Source organism: Patella vulgata, chromosome 1 (assembly GCF_932274485.2).
Source record: "Patella vulgata chromosome 1, xgPatVulg1.2, whole genome shotgun sequence".
NCBI classification, from domain to species: Eukaryota; Metazoa; Mollusca; class Gastropoda; family Patellidae; genus Patella; species Patella vulgata.
In genome coordinates, this window is record NC_065879.2 from 94,696,821 (window position 1) to 94,715,524 (window position 18,704).

General features: G+C 35.5%; 2 protein-coding genes across 2 annotated transcripts; both read left to right on the forward strand.

Moving 5' to 3' along the window:
• The first annotated feature begins 3,707 nt into the window (after nucleotides 1-3,707).
• Nucleotides 3,708-6,555, forward strand: LOC126817242 (zinc finger protein 431-like). The gene has a single exon (XM_050544047.2). It carries the CDS (start codon nucleotides 3,882-3,884, stop codon nucleotides 5,157-5,159), a length of 1,278 nt encoding a protein of 425 aa, XP_050400004.2. The 5' UTR covers nucleotides 3,708-3,881; the 3' UTR covers nucleotides 5,160-6,555.
• A 4,908-nt stretch (nucleotides 6,556-11,463) lies between these two features.
• LOC126818524 (zinc finger protein 501-like) lies at nucleotides 11,464-13,928 on the forward strand. Its single transcript, XM_050545988.2, has one exon. It carries the CDS (start codon nucleotides 11,543-11,545, stop codon nucleotides 12,590-12,592), a length of 1,050 nt encoding a protein of 349 aa, XP_050401945.1. The 5' UTR covers nucleotides 11,464-11,542; the 3' UTR covers nucleotides 12,593-13,928.
• Nucleotides 13,929-18,704: the final 4,776 nt, after the last annotated feature.

Here is an 18,704-nt window from a genome sequence, read left to right on the forward strand (position 1 = left end):
TCTGGATTAAGCCTACATTTTTCATGTATGAACCTGACTATTGTTCAATCCAGAATAATTGTCAAAAAAGATTAAATTAAAGAAGTTATGGTATTATAGCTTTAACGTAGCAATGGTAATAAAGCTTAAAAGTAACGGGGTCATATAGTTTTAAAATAGGTGTATGGTAATATAGCTTTAAAGTAGCTGAAGTAATATAGCTTTAAAGTAATATGAGATTGCTGAAACAATATAGGATCAGGTAAAGTAATATAGTTTTAAAGTAGCTTTGGTATTATTGCTTTAAAGTAGCTGAGGTAATATAGCTTTACAATAGCAATGGTAGTATAGCTTTAATTGACCTGAAATAATTTAACGTGGATAAGGTAATATAGCTTTAAAGTAACTATGGTAATATCGCTTTAAAAGATCTATGGTAATAATAGTAGCTAGGGTGATATAGCTTTAAAGTTGCTAGGGAAATATCTGACCTTAAGGAATCCTGCACGTATCCTTGATATTTGAATATGACCAATAAACGGAATATATCAGTTTCTGGGAATTTACAGGCGACATTTTGGAAACAGAGCGAAAGATAATGAAATCAGAAATTTTTACTGAATAAATGGAATTTCAAATGAAATAGCATTTTTGTGAACTATTCGCGTTGGAGAGATCCGGAACTATATCATGTGTACAACCTACTACCGGAAGCTGACGTCACTTTATTCCCGGCCGAAGACTAGTTTACTAAATGAAAGCCTATTTACTTGACTTGCAGTAGTAGAAGAGATAGATCAGCAATCCTGTGTTACAACAGCTTCACAAATAAACAATTGTCAACAAAATAATGGTGAGGTGATTTTAGATTAAACAAAACAACACAACGATTATTATTTTAATATAAAACAAAGAAAGATAGATGAATATTTAACGAGTGAATAAAATACGTGTCTGTTGGTATGTAAAATGTTGTCTCGTATTATCATCTCAAGTGTTGACACAAATACAAAGGCCTAGAATAGTGATGGTCCAATATGGCTACCATCGGCTTTACCGATATCAGATATTGACAGAGAAATATATTGGCCAATACAGATACAATTACCGATATAAAACTATCGGATATTGACAGAAATATATCGACCGATACAGATACAATTACCGATAGTGATGTATATAAAGATATTACGCATTAAAATTGACAGTTGGAATTCGATATAAGAGTAGGCCGTAGTGCCGCTGTCCGGGCAAAATTTCCCTCATAGCACACTGTATGGCGCATGCCCGTCTTCATTAGCCCAGGTTAGTAGTAGGACGTTAAACCCCATTTCATTTCATTTCATTTCTGGAAGAGGCCAATTTTACCCGGGGGGTGGTGGTGGTGGTGGATGGCTGAATATTTAGCACGTGCTCGCAGTATCATAAAGTCTGTCATTGAGTCAACTGACGTGGTTTCGATTCCCCGGTTGTTTTTGACACAGAGTTGGGTCGCCTGTCCATCCTCATGGGTTTTCTCCGGGTCCTCCGGTTTCCTCCCACTGCTAAAGACCCCTATGCGCAAGCGAATTATGGAAATAAAATTGACCCATGTGTTAGTCCCGAAATGACCTAGTTTGTGTCGGGTGGACGTTAAACCCCATTTCTCTCTCTCTCTTTCTTTAGGTCTGAAATGTTACACCCTGATGATGGTTGAGTTCGAATTTCGTAAAAATAGGACCGAAACTGTCTGACAAAATAGCAGCTGTTTGAACACAAATAGTGTAAAAGTATGTAATTACCTCTGGAGGTCAAAATTTTTATCCGATTTTGATGAAAATTTAAAGACATGTTTATATCCCAAAAATCTCAGTTCCTTTCGATATTCACAAATATAAGATTATGGCCCCTGATTGTACATTAAAGGGCTAATCCCGATAATTTTTGGGAAAATAAAACTGTTTGATTTTGATTTAAAATCCCTTAAAATCCTCTACCTAAGGGCCGAGCAACTAAATCAATATTTGTGATAAGTTTTCAAATAACTGAAACCCATCAGTCTTCATCTGGAAATGGAGACCGGTGTCCCAAACTGCATTATGCTGTGTCTAGATAAAACCAGACATTTATTGTATAAAAATAATGTGTAGGTGAAGTTTACCTTTTGTTATCAAGTACAGCTTTTAGGTCATTCACTGTATATACCTCTCAATGAACGAAAATCGATTATCAGGTCACCCAATGAAAAAATTGACCCGAAATCTTAAAAGGGTTACGTGTCCGGATAAGCAGTTTTGACGGTCACGTCCCAACGACTCAATATTTTGAGCTGAAATTTTGAGATAAGGTCCATACCATTACTCTATATTTTGGCGTTTAAATTTCATACATACTCAGACTTTTATTTTTGAGACTCTGTTCAAATAAGGGATAGTCCCTTTAAGTCATATTTTTATCCAATTTGAAAAAAAAAGTTTAAATATATTACCGTTGCACCCTGATGATCCGATTTTAAAAAAAAAACGTTTAAATATATCACAGTTACACCCTGATGATGATTGAGTTTGAATTTTGGGAAAATCGCACCGAAACTGCTCGACAAAATAGGCACTGCTTGAATGCAAATAGTGTAAAAGTATGTAATACGAAGATTGTGGACCCTCTATAAGTCACAATTTTTGTCCAATTGGAATGAAACATAAAATATATGTTTATATCCTAAAGATCTTGGTTCCTTTTGATATTCGCATATTTCAGACCATAACTTCTTTTTTTTTTTTAGCTTGTTCTCTATCCATCCCTTACAAAATGTGAGTGTATCTTGCCATTTAATCTAAATCTTACAGGATGGACCTTTGAACAATTGAGCATTTTACATGTTACAAATGTTGTTTGAAGTTATAATTTTTATATATTACAGGAAACTAATGATATTATAACTTTTATATATTTTAGGCAACTAATGATGTTATAATTTTTATATATTACAGGATACTAATGATGTTAGAACTTTTATATATTACAGGAAACTAATGATGTTATAACTTTTATATATTACAGGATACTAATGATGTTATAACTTTTATATATTACAGGAAACTAATGATGTTATAACTTTTATATATTACATGGAACTAATGTTGTAACTTTTATATATTACAGGAGACTGATGATGTTATAACTTTTATATATTACAGGAAACTGATGATGTTATAACTTTTACATATTACAGGAAACTAATGATGTTATAACTTTTATATATTACAGGAAACTATCGATGTTATAACTTTTGTATATTACAGGAAACTAATGATGTTAAAACTTTCCATCAGTGTGTTGTATGTGATGAGATTTTTCAACAACATGATGATTTAAGAAAACACAATAAAATACATGTTATCGAAGATAAAACTGATGATGTAGATGAATATAGTCATGTTGAAGAAGATAAAACTGATGTAGATGAATATTGTCATGTTCAATTAATAAAAGAGAAAACTACTAAGACATCTTATCAGTGTAATTTGTGTGATGAAGAATTTAATTTAGAAACTGATTTACAAAAACACTGTGAAATACATGTTAGTCAGCAAGGGCAAACCAGAAAAAAACCTTATAAATGTGATGTTTGTGGTAAATCATTTCCTAACCGTAGTTGTCTACAGAGACATATCAAAATTCATACTAGCGAAAAACCTTATAAATGTGATGTTTGCAGTAAATCATTTATTAACACTAGAAATCTACAGAGACATATCAGAACTCACACTGGGGAAAGACCTTATAAATGTGATGTTTGTAGTAAATCATATACTCATAGTAGCGGTCTGCGGAAACATATCAGAATTCATATAGTAGAAAAAACATATAAATGTGATGTTTGTAGTAAATCATTCACCAAGAATGGTAAACTACAGAAGCACATGAGAACTCATAGAGTAGAAAAATCTTTTGAATGTGATGTTTGTAGTAAACCATTTAGTCTGAAAGGTAATCTACAGAGACACATCAGAACTCATACTGGCGAAAAACCTTATCAATGTGATGTTTGTGGTAAATCTTTTATTTCCCGTGGCAGTCTACAGAGACACATGAGAATTCATACTGGTGAAAAACCTTATAAATGTGATGTTTGTGATAAATCATTCAGACTGAGCAGTTCTCTACAGGCACACATGAGAATACATACAAGAGAAAAGCCTTATAATTGTGAAGTTTGTAGTAAATCATTCTCACAGAAGGCTCACCTACGGAGACACATGAGAATTCATACAAGCGAAAAACTATTAAATTGTGATATTTGTAATAAATCATTCGCCCAGAGCAATTATTTGCAAAGGCACATGAGAATTCATACTGGTGAAAAACCATATAAATGTGATGTTTGTAGTAAATCATTTGGAGAATCAAGTAAACTGAAGCGACATATGAAACTTCATACACGCGATAAACCATATAAATGTGATGTTTGTGATAAATCATTTGGAGAATCTAGTAAACTGAAGCGACATATGAAACTTCATACACGCGATAAACCATATAAATGTGATGTTTGTAGTAAATCATTTGGAGAATCTAGTAAACTGAAGCGACACATGAAACTTCATACACGCGATAAACCATATAAATGTGATGTTTGTAGTAAATCATTTGGAGAATCTAGTAAACTGAAGCGACATATGAAACTTCATACACGCGATAAACCATATAAATGTGATGTTTGTGATAAATCATTTAGTCAGAATGTCAGTCTACAGGACCACATGAGAATTCATACTGAAGAAGAAATGTATAAATGTGATGTTTGTGGTAAATCATTTGGTCAGAGTGGAACTCTAAGGGATCACATGAAAACTCATTCCAGAGGAAAACCTTATAAATGTGATGTTTGTGGTAAATCATTTGGTCAGAGTGGAACTCGAAGGGATCACATGAAAACTCATTCCAGAGGAAAACCTTATAAATGTGATGTTTGTGGTAAATCATTTGGTCAGAGTGGAACTCGAAGGGATCACATGAAAACTCATTCCAGAGGAAAACCTTATAAATGTGATGTTTGTGGTAAATCATTTAGTCAGAGTGGAACTCGAAGGGATCACATGAGAATTCATACAGGTGAAAAACCTTTTAAATGTCATATCTGTGGTAAATTATTTACTTCCAAAAGGAATTTGCAGCGACACTTGAAGACATATTTATGAGATAAACACTTTCTGTTTGTTATGTAGAGGGGGTTTATTGTCCATTTAAAGCTGAATTTCAAATTTTTAAAATTTATTAAAATAAAGTCTTAAAATAGATGGTATCCATAAACATTTTCAACTTCAAATTCCAACGTTGAGGAAATGGCTGACCATTGTTTTCAATAGGAAAACAAGGGAGGTAATTGTGTTGTTATTTCCTGTGTAAATAAGTTTTAAGTGTGAGAATGACACCTATGATCGTATAATAGTGAGTTGATAACCTATTGAGCAAAAGACATAGAAATAATTATGTTTTGACTTTCTTAGAAAATATGAAATTTTCGCTTTAACCATGCTTGAATCATTAGAATCTGAGTTCTTCTAATGGGTAATTCAAGCATGGTTAAATAGACAATAAACACCTGATAAATACGAAACAGGAAAGTGTTTATCGATATTGTAGCTCAAATATTTAGGAATTTTCTCCTTAGCTATTTAAGACACATTTTAATCGTGATGTAGCTAAAATATTTAGGGATTTTCTTCCGAACTAATTGGGATACATTTTTACACCCATTTTAAAAAGACATTATTTGACCATGTGCTTGTTTTCATTTTTCAACATATTCCCAATAGATTTAGACCGTCCTTGCTTTCATGCAAATTTAGAATGCATGAGTCTCGAGTTGCTGGTAAATGAATTTTGAAAGACAATGTAATTCGGATATCGACAAAAAAAAAATATTTTGAACATTTGAAGATTTTTTAAAAAACCCATTAAATTAGTCTTATTGCGGTATCAGCTATGATTGAAATAATTCCGTCCTGTTATCCGAGACTAAAAGAGGAGTAACTCTTGGCAATAAAGTTGACTTCGCTTTGGGAGTGTCATGTAAGGAAGCATAAGAAGACATTCCATATAATAAATGAAATGGGTTTAAAAACTGAGCTAATCAAGATGGGCATATGCCATACAGTTTGCTGTGATATTAATTTTGGATTTTCTCCCTGTCCTCTGTCTTACAGTATGATGTATTGAACTATAATATCATTGTTTATGTTGAAGATACATGTCTTACAGTATGATGTATTTAACTATAATATCATTGTTTATGTTAAAGATACATATCTTACAGTATGATCGATTGAACTATAATATCATTGTTTATGTTGAAGATACATGACTTACAGTATGATCGATTGAACTATAATGTCGCTGTTTATGTTAAAGATACATATCTTACAGTATGATCGATTGAACTATAATGTCGCTGTTTATGTTAAAGATACATATCTTACAGTATGATCGATTGAACTATAATGTTGTTTATGTTAAAGATACATATCTTATAGTATGATGAATTTAACTATAATATCATTGTTTGTGTTAAAGATGTTTGTTTTACAGTGTCTTAAGGTATTTTTAAATGTATAATTAAATAAAATATTTATGAAAACAGACTAGAGCATTGGTACATCCACATTTGAGAATAAAATATTTACAAAAACAAATAAATGTTTTTATTTAATATCAGCAGGGTCATATTTGTCCTTTTGATTGGTTTCCCGATGTGGTTTCCCCTTGTCAGTGGGGCAGGACGGAGGGCCTGACAAGGACAGCTGTCTAGTCATTCAGATGGGACGAAAAACCGAGGTCCCGTGTATACATTGGAGTGCTCGTAAAAAATCATAGAGTGCTAACTAAACATATACCAAATTTCTATGCTTACTATAGAGCGTGTTGAATCAAATACTTCAATTAATCTGCTTACAAAAAATTTTTTGCTTGTGTTATACACGGAATTATTTCTGAATAAATATTTAAAATAAATGGAAACCTTGTTGAAAAAATTTTGGTCTTCTTCTAAAAAGTAGTTATGATAATAAAGCTTTAATATAGAAAAATTTATCTTTAAACAAAAACGTCACTTGAAAAATTTATCATTAAACACATAAGTTTATTTGAATTAGTTATGGTTATATAGCTTTAAAGTGGCAATGGTATATCTATGATAATATAGCTGATGAGCTAAGATAATATAGCTTTAATCAAGTACTGGTAATATTGCTCTAAAGTAACTAGGGTAAGATAATATAGCTTTAATGTAGTTCTGCTAATATTGCTCTGAAACTACGGTAATATTGCTCTGAAGTAACTATGGTAATATTTCTCTAAGGTAGATAAGTAATATAACTTTAAAGTATCTGGGGCAATATAGCTTTAAAGTAGCTATGGCAATATCGCTCTTAAATAACTAGGGTAATATTGCTCTAAAGTAACATAACATATTTTCTTAGCACTATAGACTACATTAATATGAAGTGACATCTCAATTTCCGGGAATTTAGAGACGATATTTCATGAAATCAAAACTTTTTACCGAAAAAAGTTTCAAATGGTAGTATTTTTGTGAACTATTCGAGTTGGAGGGATCCAGCACTATATCATTTATACAACCATCTACCGGAAACGAACTCTTTTTCCGTGACGTTAACATTTATGGAAGTGTACATCATTTTGTACTCCATCGACGACTGCTTTACTAAATGAATGCCTAGCTAGCAGTTGTAGACGGAAGTGTACATCATTTTGTACTACATCTACGACTACTTTACTAAATGAATGCCTATTTTCTTGACTAGCAGTTGTAGACGAGACAGATCAGCAAGTGTTTTTATTATAACAAAAAAACATATTCATTTAGTCACTGCAGATTGACAAACTCAACTAGACAAAAGAAACTGTTTCAATGGCATTTAGTAATTGAACTAGAGTATACAGGTCACAATTCTATGGAATACAATTACTGCTTTTTACTGAGCGACGTTTCGACTAGGCTTCTCTAGTCATTATCAAGCTATGATGATAAAAAAAAAAAAAAAAAAAAAAAAAAAAAATGGTAAGTAGGCGATTTCCGATTTTCAACAAAACTGGCATGTACCACCCAAATTTTATTTTTTGAGAAATTGCTTTGCAACCTGGCAGAAATAATTGTCCAAATATTAGAATTTCAAAACTGTTTAAATTTTTAGAATCGGACTTATAATTTTTTTAATATTCAATTTTTACTAATTTTTGTTTTTTCAGTCCAAAATCGAAATCTCGTCCAAAAAGTGGTAATTTGACTTCAATGCAATGTAAAAAATTTGTTTTTCAATGAATTAACATGAAACTTAGTAGAATAACAGTTTGGTTACTCCTTATTAAATGCACAATCATTCTGTTAACAAATAAGACCCCTTTTTGCAGGAAAAGTGGTTAATAATGAACAGGGTTAGGCATAATTTTGACGATTGTTTGCTATTACTCCTTAGCAATGACTAGGTCATTTTGGGACTAACATACGCCACTGTTTTAATTCAGTAAGTAAGGGTCTTTAGCAGTGGGGATGACGCAGAGAAACCCATGAGGTTGGGCAGTTGACCCTACTCCTTGGAAACTGAATCTAAACACATAATATTTTTAATATGATTTATTAATTGAAAAAAAAAAAAAAAGAAAGAACGAAAATGTAGATTTATGAAACTTTATATTGTATACGAGAGTAAAATTTGTTCCTAACGCAACTTATTTGTTATACCAGTATCTGAAAATAGATATATAATAGTAAAATAACAAGGCTTTTATGGTTTCATCGTACGAAATATTCAATTCAATTAAAGTCATCTGACCTAATTCTAACCAGAACCACACAACATTTTATCATTTAAAAAGTTTAAAACAATTTCCATAAATAAAGGCTATGAAATAAAATGGGGTTTAACGTCCTACTGTTCTGCTCCTAACCAGGGCTAATGAAGACGGGCATATGCCATACAGTGTGCTATGAGGGAAATTTTGCCCGGCCAGTGGTGCTACGACCCACTCTTATATCGAATTCCAAATGCCAAGGGATCTTTTATGTGCACGCCAATGAGTACACAGAACCTCGCTTTTTCGTCCCATCCGAATGACTAGACAGCTGTCCTTGTCAGGCCGTCTGTCCTGCATCACTGACAAGGAGAAACCACTCCGGAAAATCGGGATGAACTTTCTCGACCAATGCAGGGATCGAACACCCGACCTCCAGACTAGCTAGCCAGTGTCTTACCCGCTTAGCCACGTGATCCCCAAAGGCTATGAATAATTTACTAGAAAATTTGAGAAAATCAAATAATTAGGTCAGACAAATATTTCATATATAAATATAATTTGTAGCTTAAATATAGACAGGAAAGAGAGAAAATAATTCTAGGGGGCGTTACCTGTCCTACGCCATGCACAGTTGTGAAGTCGTGTTTTGATATTCAGCTTTTTTTGGAATGCCCAGTTGTTAATATAAATCTTACATAATAGAATAAAACCAAGTACGAACAATCCAAACTGTTAGACAAAAGTCCTAAAAAAACAGTATAGACAAAATAGTGTAACCAGCAAATGAACTGTCACCGTGTACAAAATACACGACAAACCGTGGTAACAGGTGTCCAGAAGAGTAAGCTGGTGACACCCCCGTCATTGTTACATAATAGGGAGATACTATGGAACAGTGGTAACAGGTGTCCTAAAGAGTAAGCTTACCCTGCTTGGCGTCACACTCGCCATAGCTGCATCCAAACTATTAGACTAAATCTTGGTAAAATAGAAAATTTAGCATTTTACATGTAACAGGAAATTAATGATGTTATAACTTTTATATATTACAGGAAACTAATGATGTTATAACTTTTATATATTACAGGAAACTAATGATGTTATGACTTTTATATATACTATTCAAAAAAAGTAGGGGATATTTGATTTTGGGGGCATAATACTAAAATATGCAAATGACTACGAAAAAAGTCACTATAGAACCTAACAGAAGAAACATTTCCAGTTACATGTGACGCCCAAATGCACCAATAGCTACCGCATGGAATGCAGGTGATGCTTGGGATCATCATGGGGGTCCAACCCAAGATTTGCACGACTCTGACTTTGAATGTTACAGTCATTGTGGCATTGAATTCCAGGGTGGAAACATCAGTTTAATTGTTTTAGTGACCAGAAAACAAATTTTGATATGCGTCGGCTTACCCAAAATGAAAGGTTACGTGCCCTTGGCATGCTACAGATCGGCACAACACAGGCGGTTGTGGCGCGGACGATGAATGTTTCTCAGTCTGTCATAAGCAGGCTATGGTCCAGATACCGTGATACACAATCTGTACAGGACAGACCACGCTCAGGTCGACCAAGGGCGACAACTCAAGCCCAGGATCGATTTATCCGTACCTTGGCCTTGAGAAATCGTGTCATCACAGCAAATCAGATCAGCGCTCGTCGTTCAAACAGACACTGGTGTGAGAGTGAGTGGCCAGACGATTCGGAATCGACTGCATAGGGGTCACCTTCGCGCCCGACGTCCTCGCGTGATCCCTTGTTTGAGAGATCATCACATTCAGGCAAGACGTCGTTGGTGTAGGGATCGTCAACACTGGGATAATCGACGCTGGAGCAATGTGATGTTTTCAGATGAGTCAAGGTTCACTGTTGATTTTTTGGACAGACGTAGGAGGGTGTGGCGTCACTGTTGCTGGAAGAACGGCTTTACATGTTGTTGCAGGGCGTGTTACAGGCCAGTACTACCAGGACAACATCTTGGCAGTCCATGTTGTGCCGTTCGCACGACGTCATGGCCTCCGTTTCATCTTCAAGGATGACAACGCAAGATGTCACAGGGCCAGGATCGTTACAGGTTATCTCCAACAACAGAACATCACCACATTACCTTGGCCAGCACTGAGTCCCGACCTCTCCCCCATCGAGCATGTCTGGGACATGCTTGGACAGAGGTTACGTCAACGTCAACAACGTCCTGCCAATGTCCAAGAATTTGCTGCTGCGTTGCAACAGGAATGGGACAATCTGGACCAAAATGACCTTAGACGTCTCATTAGGAGTATGCCACGTCGGATCAATGCTTGTTTGGCAAACAGAGGAGGATTGACCCGTTACTGACTTGATTGTGATGCTGTGGTAACTTTGCTGTTTGACCCCGGGTATCATTTTACCCTTATAATGGTCAGTCTGTGCCTTACTTAGTCTAACGATCATTTGGAATAAATCGATGAATGTGAACTTCATTTCATTTTGTCATTTGTTTCTTCGTCAGTTTCATTAGGTGACTTTAATAACACTTAAAAATCAAATATCCCCTACTTTTTTTGAATAGTATATTATACAGAAAGCTATTGATGTTATAACTTTTATATATTACAGGAAACTAATGATGTTATAACTTTTATACATTACAGGAAACTAATGATGTTATAACTTTTATATATTACAGGAAACAAATGATCTTATAACTTTCCATCAGTGTGATGTATGTTATGAGATTTTTCAACAATATGATGATTTAGAAAAGCACAATAAGATGCATGGTAAAGAAGAGAAAACTGATGATGTAGATGGATATTATCATGTTAAAGAAGAGAAAACTGATGATATTGAAACTGTTTATCAGTGTAATTTATGTGATGAAGAATTTAAATTAGAAACTGATTTAGAAAAACACTGTGAAATACATGTTAGTCAGCAAGGGCAAAGAAGACAAAAACCATATCAATGTGATATTTGTGATAAATCATTTTCAGTGAATAGTGCTCTACACATACACACAAGGGTTCATACTGGTGAAAAACCTTATAAATGTGATGTTTGTAGTAAATCATTCACACAGGCTGGAAGCCTACAGAAGCACATGAAAATTCATACTGGCGAAAAACCCCATAAATGTGATGTTTGTGATAAATCTTTTATACGGAGGGAAGGCCTACAAAAGCACATAAGAATTCATACTGGTGTAAAACCATATAAATGTGATTTTTGTAGTAAATATTTTGCCCTTAGTAGTTCTCTACGGCAGCACATGAGAATTCATACAGGTGAAAAACCTTATAAATGTGATGTTTGTAGTAAATCATTCACACAGGGTGGAAGCCTACAGAAGCACATGAAAATTCATACTGGCGAAAAAACCCATAAATGTGATGTTTGTGATAAATCTTTTATACGGAGGGAAGGCCTACAAAAGCACATAAGAATTCATACTGTCGAAAAACCATATAAATGTGATTTTTGTGGAAAATATTTTGCCCTTAGTAGTTCTCTACAGCAGCACAGGAGTACACATACTGGTGGAAAACCTTATAAATGTGATGTTTGTAGTAAATCATTCACCTATAGCCATCATTTGAAGGAACACATGAGAATTCATACTGGTGAAAAACGATATAAATGTGATGTTTGTAGTAAATCATTTACTCATAGTAGTACTCTACAATCACACATAAGAATTCACACAGGTGAAAAACCATATAAATGTGATGTTTGTGGTAAATCATTTAGACAGCGTAGTAATCTGAAAATACACAAGATAAGATTTCATACTGGTGAACAAGCAGTTGATATTCAGGAATCTTAAACATGCATTATGCTAGAGCTAAATTTTCCTATTGTAGGTGGGGGTTGGATGGCTGAATGGTAAGCATGTGCGCGCTGTATCATAAGGTCTGTTATTGAGTCAACTGGTGTGGTTTGGATTCACTAGTTGTACGTTGTAAGGAGTAGGGTCGCCTGTCCTACCTCGTGGGTTTTCTCAGGGTCCTCCGGTTTCCTCCTACTGCTAAAGATCCCTTTGGCAAGCGAATTGTTGAAATAAAATTGAACCATGTGTTAGTCTCTCTTGGAATTTGATGAAAGAGTAGGCCATAGTGTCGCTGCCTGGGAAAAAATTTCCCTCATAGCAGACTGTATGGCGTATGACCATTTTCATTAGCCCAGTATAGGAGCAGAATAGTAGGACGTTAAACCCCATTTAATTTCATTTCATCGATTGTTTTCATTAGCCCAGTATAGGAGCAGAACAGTAGGATGTTATACCCCAGTTCATTTCTATATACTATTAGTGTTTGTGCTCTTAAACCATGTATTGTATCATCAAATCACCCATTTTGTACTTGGGAATGTGTTTTTAAAGATGGGTTACCAGAAAAGTATTTATTGGATGGTTATTTCCAATAAAAGTATGGTAATTTTCGTATATATGGAAAGTAGAGATATCTTACTAGAAAAATACTGTATTCCCCGAAAAACACTCATGGAGCGTATACAGGACAAAAATGTAAGGGTTCCCCTAATCAACAGCCAGACGATTAGGAATTTCTGCACGCGTGATGTCAAAGGACACACGCGAACATTGAGCGCTTGATGTACAAGTTGATAAACTTTATGAAGAGTTAGACTTACAACACTTTCTGAGATAAAAATGACGGAAAAAGACGCGGGTAGTGGATAATCCGAGAATTTAATTAGGATTCGATATTTGTAATAAATAGTCGGCGATTAAAGACAACATCGTCTTAGTATGCAATGAATTCTCCTTTGACTTACAAGAGAGGTAAGTCGCGTGACGTAAACATGACCTGGTTTGATAGAATTTTTATAGCAGGACATTCCTTCGCAATTACAATGTTTGAGAAGGATTTGACGCAAAGTTATGACAAATTAATTAGTTTGAATATGGTTTTAGTCCATATATACCATTAAATCACCCAGTTTGTACAGGGGAATGTATCTTTAACCTATTGTATATTGTTTGTATGTAGATGAATACAAGAATATAAATCTGTGATCTAGAGCCATGTATTAATTTGTTGTATATTGTATCCAATGTATTAAAGATTCAGTGTGTATTGTATCTAACTTGGTGTACATTGTATCCAATTTGTTTGTATTTAGATGAATAAAATATTATTGAAACCTAAAAAAAACTAACCTGTTACATAAGAGCAACATGGTGAGGAAACCACAAATAATTTGAAAGTAGCTATTGTAATATAGCTTTAAAGGATCTAGGGTAATATAGCTTTAAAGGTTCTACAGTAATATAGCTTTATATACTGAGCACCATGGAAAACGCATCACTTTTTTTTCCCAAACATTTTATTACTAGGTGGTTTTGTATGTATAATATTATGCAATACTATGAACTATTGTTTCACACAATGCTCCCAAACGCAAAAAATATCGGCCCGTGTGCAAAAAAAAAATTGCACGAGATGCACATGAAAAACCCAACATTCACGTGCAGCACTGTGTGTGAGCCCTTTAAAAGCATGTTTTCAACTTAATGTGCAGTACATGAACTGTGAAACGTCAATCTGTCGTAATTTGTTGTTGGACGTGTGAAGGAATCGAGCTAGTGATGCCGAGACTGAAAATCAACGGAATGAAGCCATGGGAATGTCCAGGGTTGGCATGTCTACACGTGCTATTGCCAGACACTTCAATTGTCATCAGTCCACTATTGTAAGGTTAGTGGAACGTGTTCGAGTTACTGGATCAACACGTGACCGCTACATCCGGGTCACTCATCTGCGTGACAGATTCCGCCCAGCTACTCGAACAGGTGCAGCAGTCGTCGGAAGACAAGGACCAGTAAGTGCCAACACCGTAAGACGTCGTCTAAGAGAAGTAGGACTCCGTGCACGACGGCCTTATGTTGGAGCTATCCTCACCGTCAGCGGCGTTTGATATGGGCTCAAGGACACCAGATATGGAGAAGAGTAGTATGGACTACCTGGCTGCTAACAACATCAATGTCTTGGACTGGCCAGCCATGTCTCCGGACATGGCACCGATAGAACATGTCTAGGATGAGATTGGACGCCGTCTGTATCGGAGACCACAGATGCACATTATTGCTGCTTTAGAAGCTGCTCTTGTCCAAGAATGGAAAAATTTGCCACAGGCCTTCTTTCAAACATTGGTAAATTCCACGCGACGTCGATGCACAGCGTGCGTAAGAGCCCGTGGAGGACACACGCGCTACTGACATCTGTGTCTTACTTTTGGTTTTGACCCCTCTGACTTTGTACCGTTGATTACAGATTACATCACACTTCTACTCGTTGCCACTGGCAACCTTTGATAAAACTATCCTGTTTATTTGCAATACATGCATAAAAGTACCCGTGTATCACAAATGTACAGAAAGAGTACTGTTCATTTCTGATACCAGGATACTTTTATACCGTTTAAGATACCTATCAAGCATTAAGTAGCGTACGTTTAGTCCGACCCAGATCGCAATTGAAAAGGATGGCTCTCCACAATGTACATGAAACAGCTAGTCAAAATCATAGTAACAAAACAAAATGGGGGGGGGGGAACTACATGGCAGTTCAAAAACATATACAATGACATTAAATTAACATAACAACATATTACAAAAATCAATTATTATACATATCAATTGGCATATATTTCATAATTTGGTTTGATTTATATTAATATGCAAAATATATAAATTAGAATATTGAATAATTATTTTAATTAATTGTGATGATAGAAGGCGCAGTTCTCTTGCTGGACACTTCACAAGCATTGAAAATAAGCAGGATGAAAAAAACGCCTAGAAAGTCATAAACTTTATTACAAATAAATTTCAACGGAAGAACCATCCGCCGATGCATACTTTCACCAGGAATGACCCACGTTTCGCATTTCCTTTACACTACATTTAATAATATCGCAGTCCTCTACGCCATAGACAAGTTGTTTTGATGATGTGGTCTAAACAAACACGTGATTGTTTTACGCTCAGAGTATCATAGCAAGACGCACGTGTAAATACTACTCAGGTCGTCTCTCCACTGCGAAATCATTCTACCATGAAATAATAATGTAGGGTCATTAGTTTTATTTAGATTTGTTCGTTCGTTCACGGAATTTTATGTCCACGTGATATCGTAGACAAGTTATTGTGAATCAAATTGCCAAGTATAAGTTCAATAATAATAAACATAACAGAATGACATATTTCAGACAAAGAACAAATAGTTATAATAATAACAAAAGTCAAACATATAGATGTTACACATATTTGAAATCAACAACACATACTGCAGATTTTGATAATACAATTAAATATAAATAAATCATAAATATATACATTATTTACATAAATCATTCAGTAAATGGACATGGATATGGTTATCTACCCTTATAAAAACGAAGGCGAAACGATTGGTTTGTAAACTGTAGCTACATTCTAGGCAAGGGCAGATAATTTGAAATCGTGGAAACCCTATGGATTAAGCCAGGGTATAGTGGAGTAGAACGGAATGAGTACACTGGGTAACCGAGGATGTCAAAAACCATGTGCTCAACAACTTAACCATTACAACTCCTACTTGGAGAGCCTTCCTCAAGGGGTATAACTTTAACAACTATATCAACTGCATAAGGGATCAGACAACAGTTAACAGTTTCTGTTTCGACTCTAATTTCAAATCAGTTATGTTCGGCCAGAAGTCGCAATCAAATGGCAATCTCATCCCAAGATGAGTGTTTATTTTAAGTTGGGATGAGTTGTCTTTTATCTTGGAATGAGTTGTCTTATATGTTGGGATGAGTTGTCGTCTAACTTGGGATGAGTTGTCATATATTGGGATGAGTTGTCTTGAGATGAGTTGTCTTTGGGATGAGTTGTCAAGTATTCAAATGGGTCATGCGGTAATGATACATCAAAGCGATAGCTTCCCGTCCGCCGACAGTGGCGATCATATGATATTCTACCACCAACCCCCCTCCTCATCTCAATCAGCAGAAACTACCAGTACCGTAGTGAGTAAGATACAAAGAAGAAGAAAATGCTGTGAAGTAGTTAGATACAGAACTATTTAACTTCAGCGACAGTGGTCAAAGGAGGATCATTGTTTATTTCATAGTTTGTAAATTTTAAATAAAAATTCAAAAGCCAAAATAGTTATTATTGTTCGAGTTTGTGATCTCTTATTTCTAGTGTAAGTCCGCTACATGATGGTGTAAGTCCATTACATGATGGTGTAAGTTCACTAGATTATGGTGTAAGTTCACTACATGATGGGGAAGTCGACTACATGATGGTGTAAGTCGACTAAATGATGGTGTAAGTCAACTACATGATGGTGTAAGTTCACAAAGTGATGGTGTAAGTCCACAATGTGATGGTGTAAGTCCACTACGTGATGGTGTAAGTCCACTACATGATGGTGTAAGTCCACTACATGATGGTGAAGTCAACTACATGATGATGTAAGTTCAGTATATGATGATGTAAGTCCACTACATGATTGTATAAGTCCACTACATGATGATGTTAGTCCACTACATGATGGTGTAAGTTCACTACATGAGGGTGTAAGTCCCCTACATGATGATGTATGTCCACTACATGATGGTGTAAGTCCACTACATGAGGGTGTAAGTCCACTGTGTGATGACGTCTGTTATAAGCACGCATTGAAATGGGATCGAAGAGAGGCCCCAGGCACATACTGTTGCGTTCTCTAATTCTATCTTTTTGATCATCATGCAATGGACTTATTCCATATTCCAGTCACTTGTTTTATCGGGTGAACTATTGTACATTTATGTATGTCTGCACATACACAGAAATATTGTCAGCCGAAAGCTCAAACAATGTGTGAATATGGATTTTACAGTTTATTATTTCCTTTTACGGCCTTGGGAGGCGGTTGGATGGCCGAATGGTTAGCGTATGCATGTTGTATCATAAGGTCCGTCATTGAGTCAACTGGCGGGGTTTTGATTCCCTGGTGGTACGTGACAAGGAGTAGGGTCACCTGTCCAGCCTCATGGGTTGTTTTCTGGGTCCCTCCGGTTTCCTCCCACTGCTGAAGACCCCTACGAGCAAGCGAATTATTAAAATAAAATTGAACCATGTGTTAGTCCCGAAATGACCTAGTTTGTGATAAGTGGACGTTAAATCCCATTTCTCTCTCTCTCGTGAGAGTCTTGTATTATGTCTAAAGAGTCACGCGTACGGCAACTAAATTAATTGTACCAAGTGTCAACCAAATTAAGGATTTTATTGTTCACAACTCAAATGATATTTTAGAGTTATTTACCGATACCGATTTCTTTCGACAGGCCACTTATCAGCCAATTACCGATTTTTTAACCGATTATCGGACCATCGCTAGCTTTAAACATTGCTAAAGTAATATAGCTTGAAAGGTGATAGATAAAATAGTTGAAAGGATCTAAGGTAATATAGCTTTAAAAAATCTAAGGGAATATAGCTTTAAAGTGTTAAGGTAATACAGCTTTAAAGTAGCTAAGGTAATATAACTTTAAAGTAGCTAAGGTAATATAGCTTTAAAGTAGCTAAGGTAAATGAAATGAAATGAAATGGTGTTTAACGTCCTACTGTTCTGCTCCTAAACTGGGCTAATGAAGACGGGCATACGCCATACAGTGTGCTATGAGGAAAATTTGCCCGGGCAGCAGCGCTACAGCCTACTCTTATATCGAATTCCAACTACCAAGGGATCTTTTACATGCACTCCAATGTGTACACGGGACCTTGGTTTTTCGTCCCATCCAAACGACTAGACAGCTGTCCTTATTAGGCCCTCCGACCTGCATCACTGACAAGGGGAAACCACGCTGGAAAATCTGGATGAACTTTCTCGGCGAATGCAGGGAACGAACTCCCGACCTCCAGGGTAGAGAGCCAGCGTCTTACC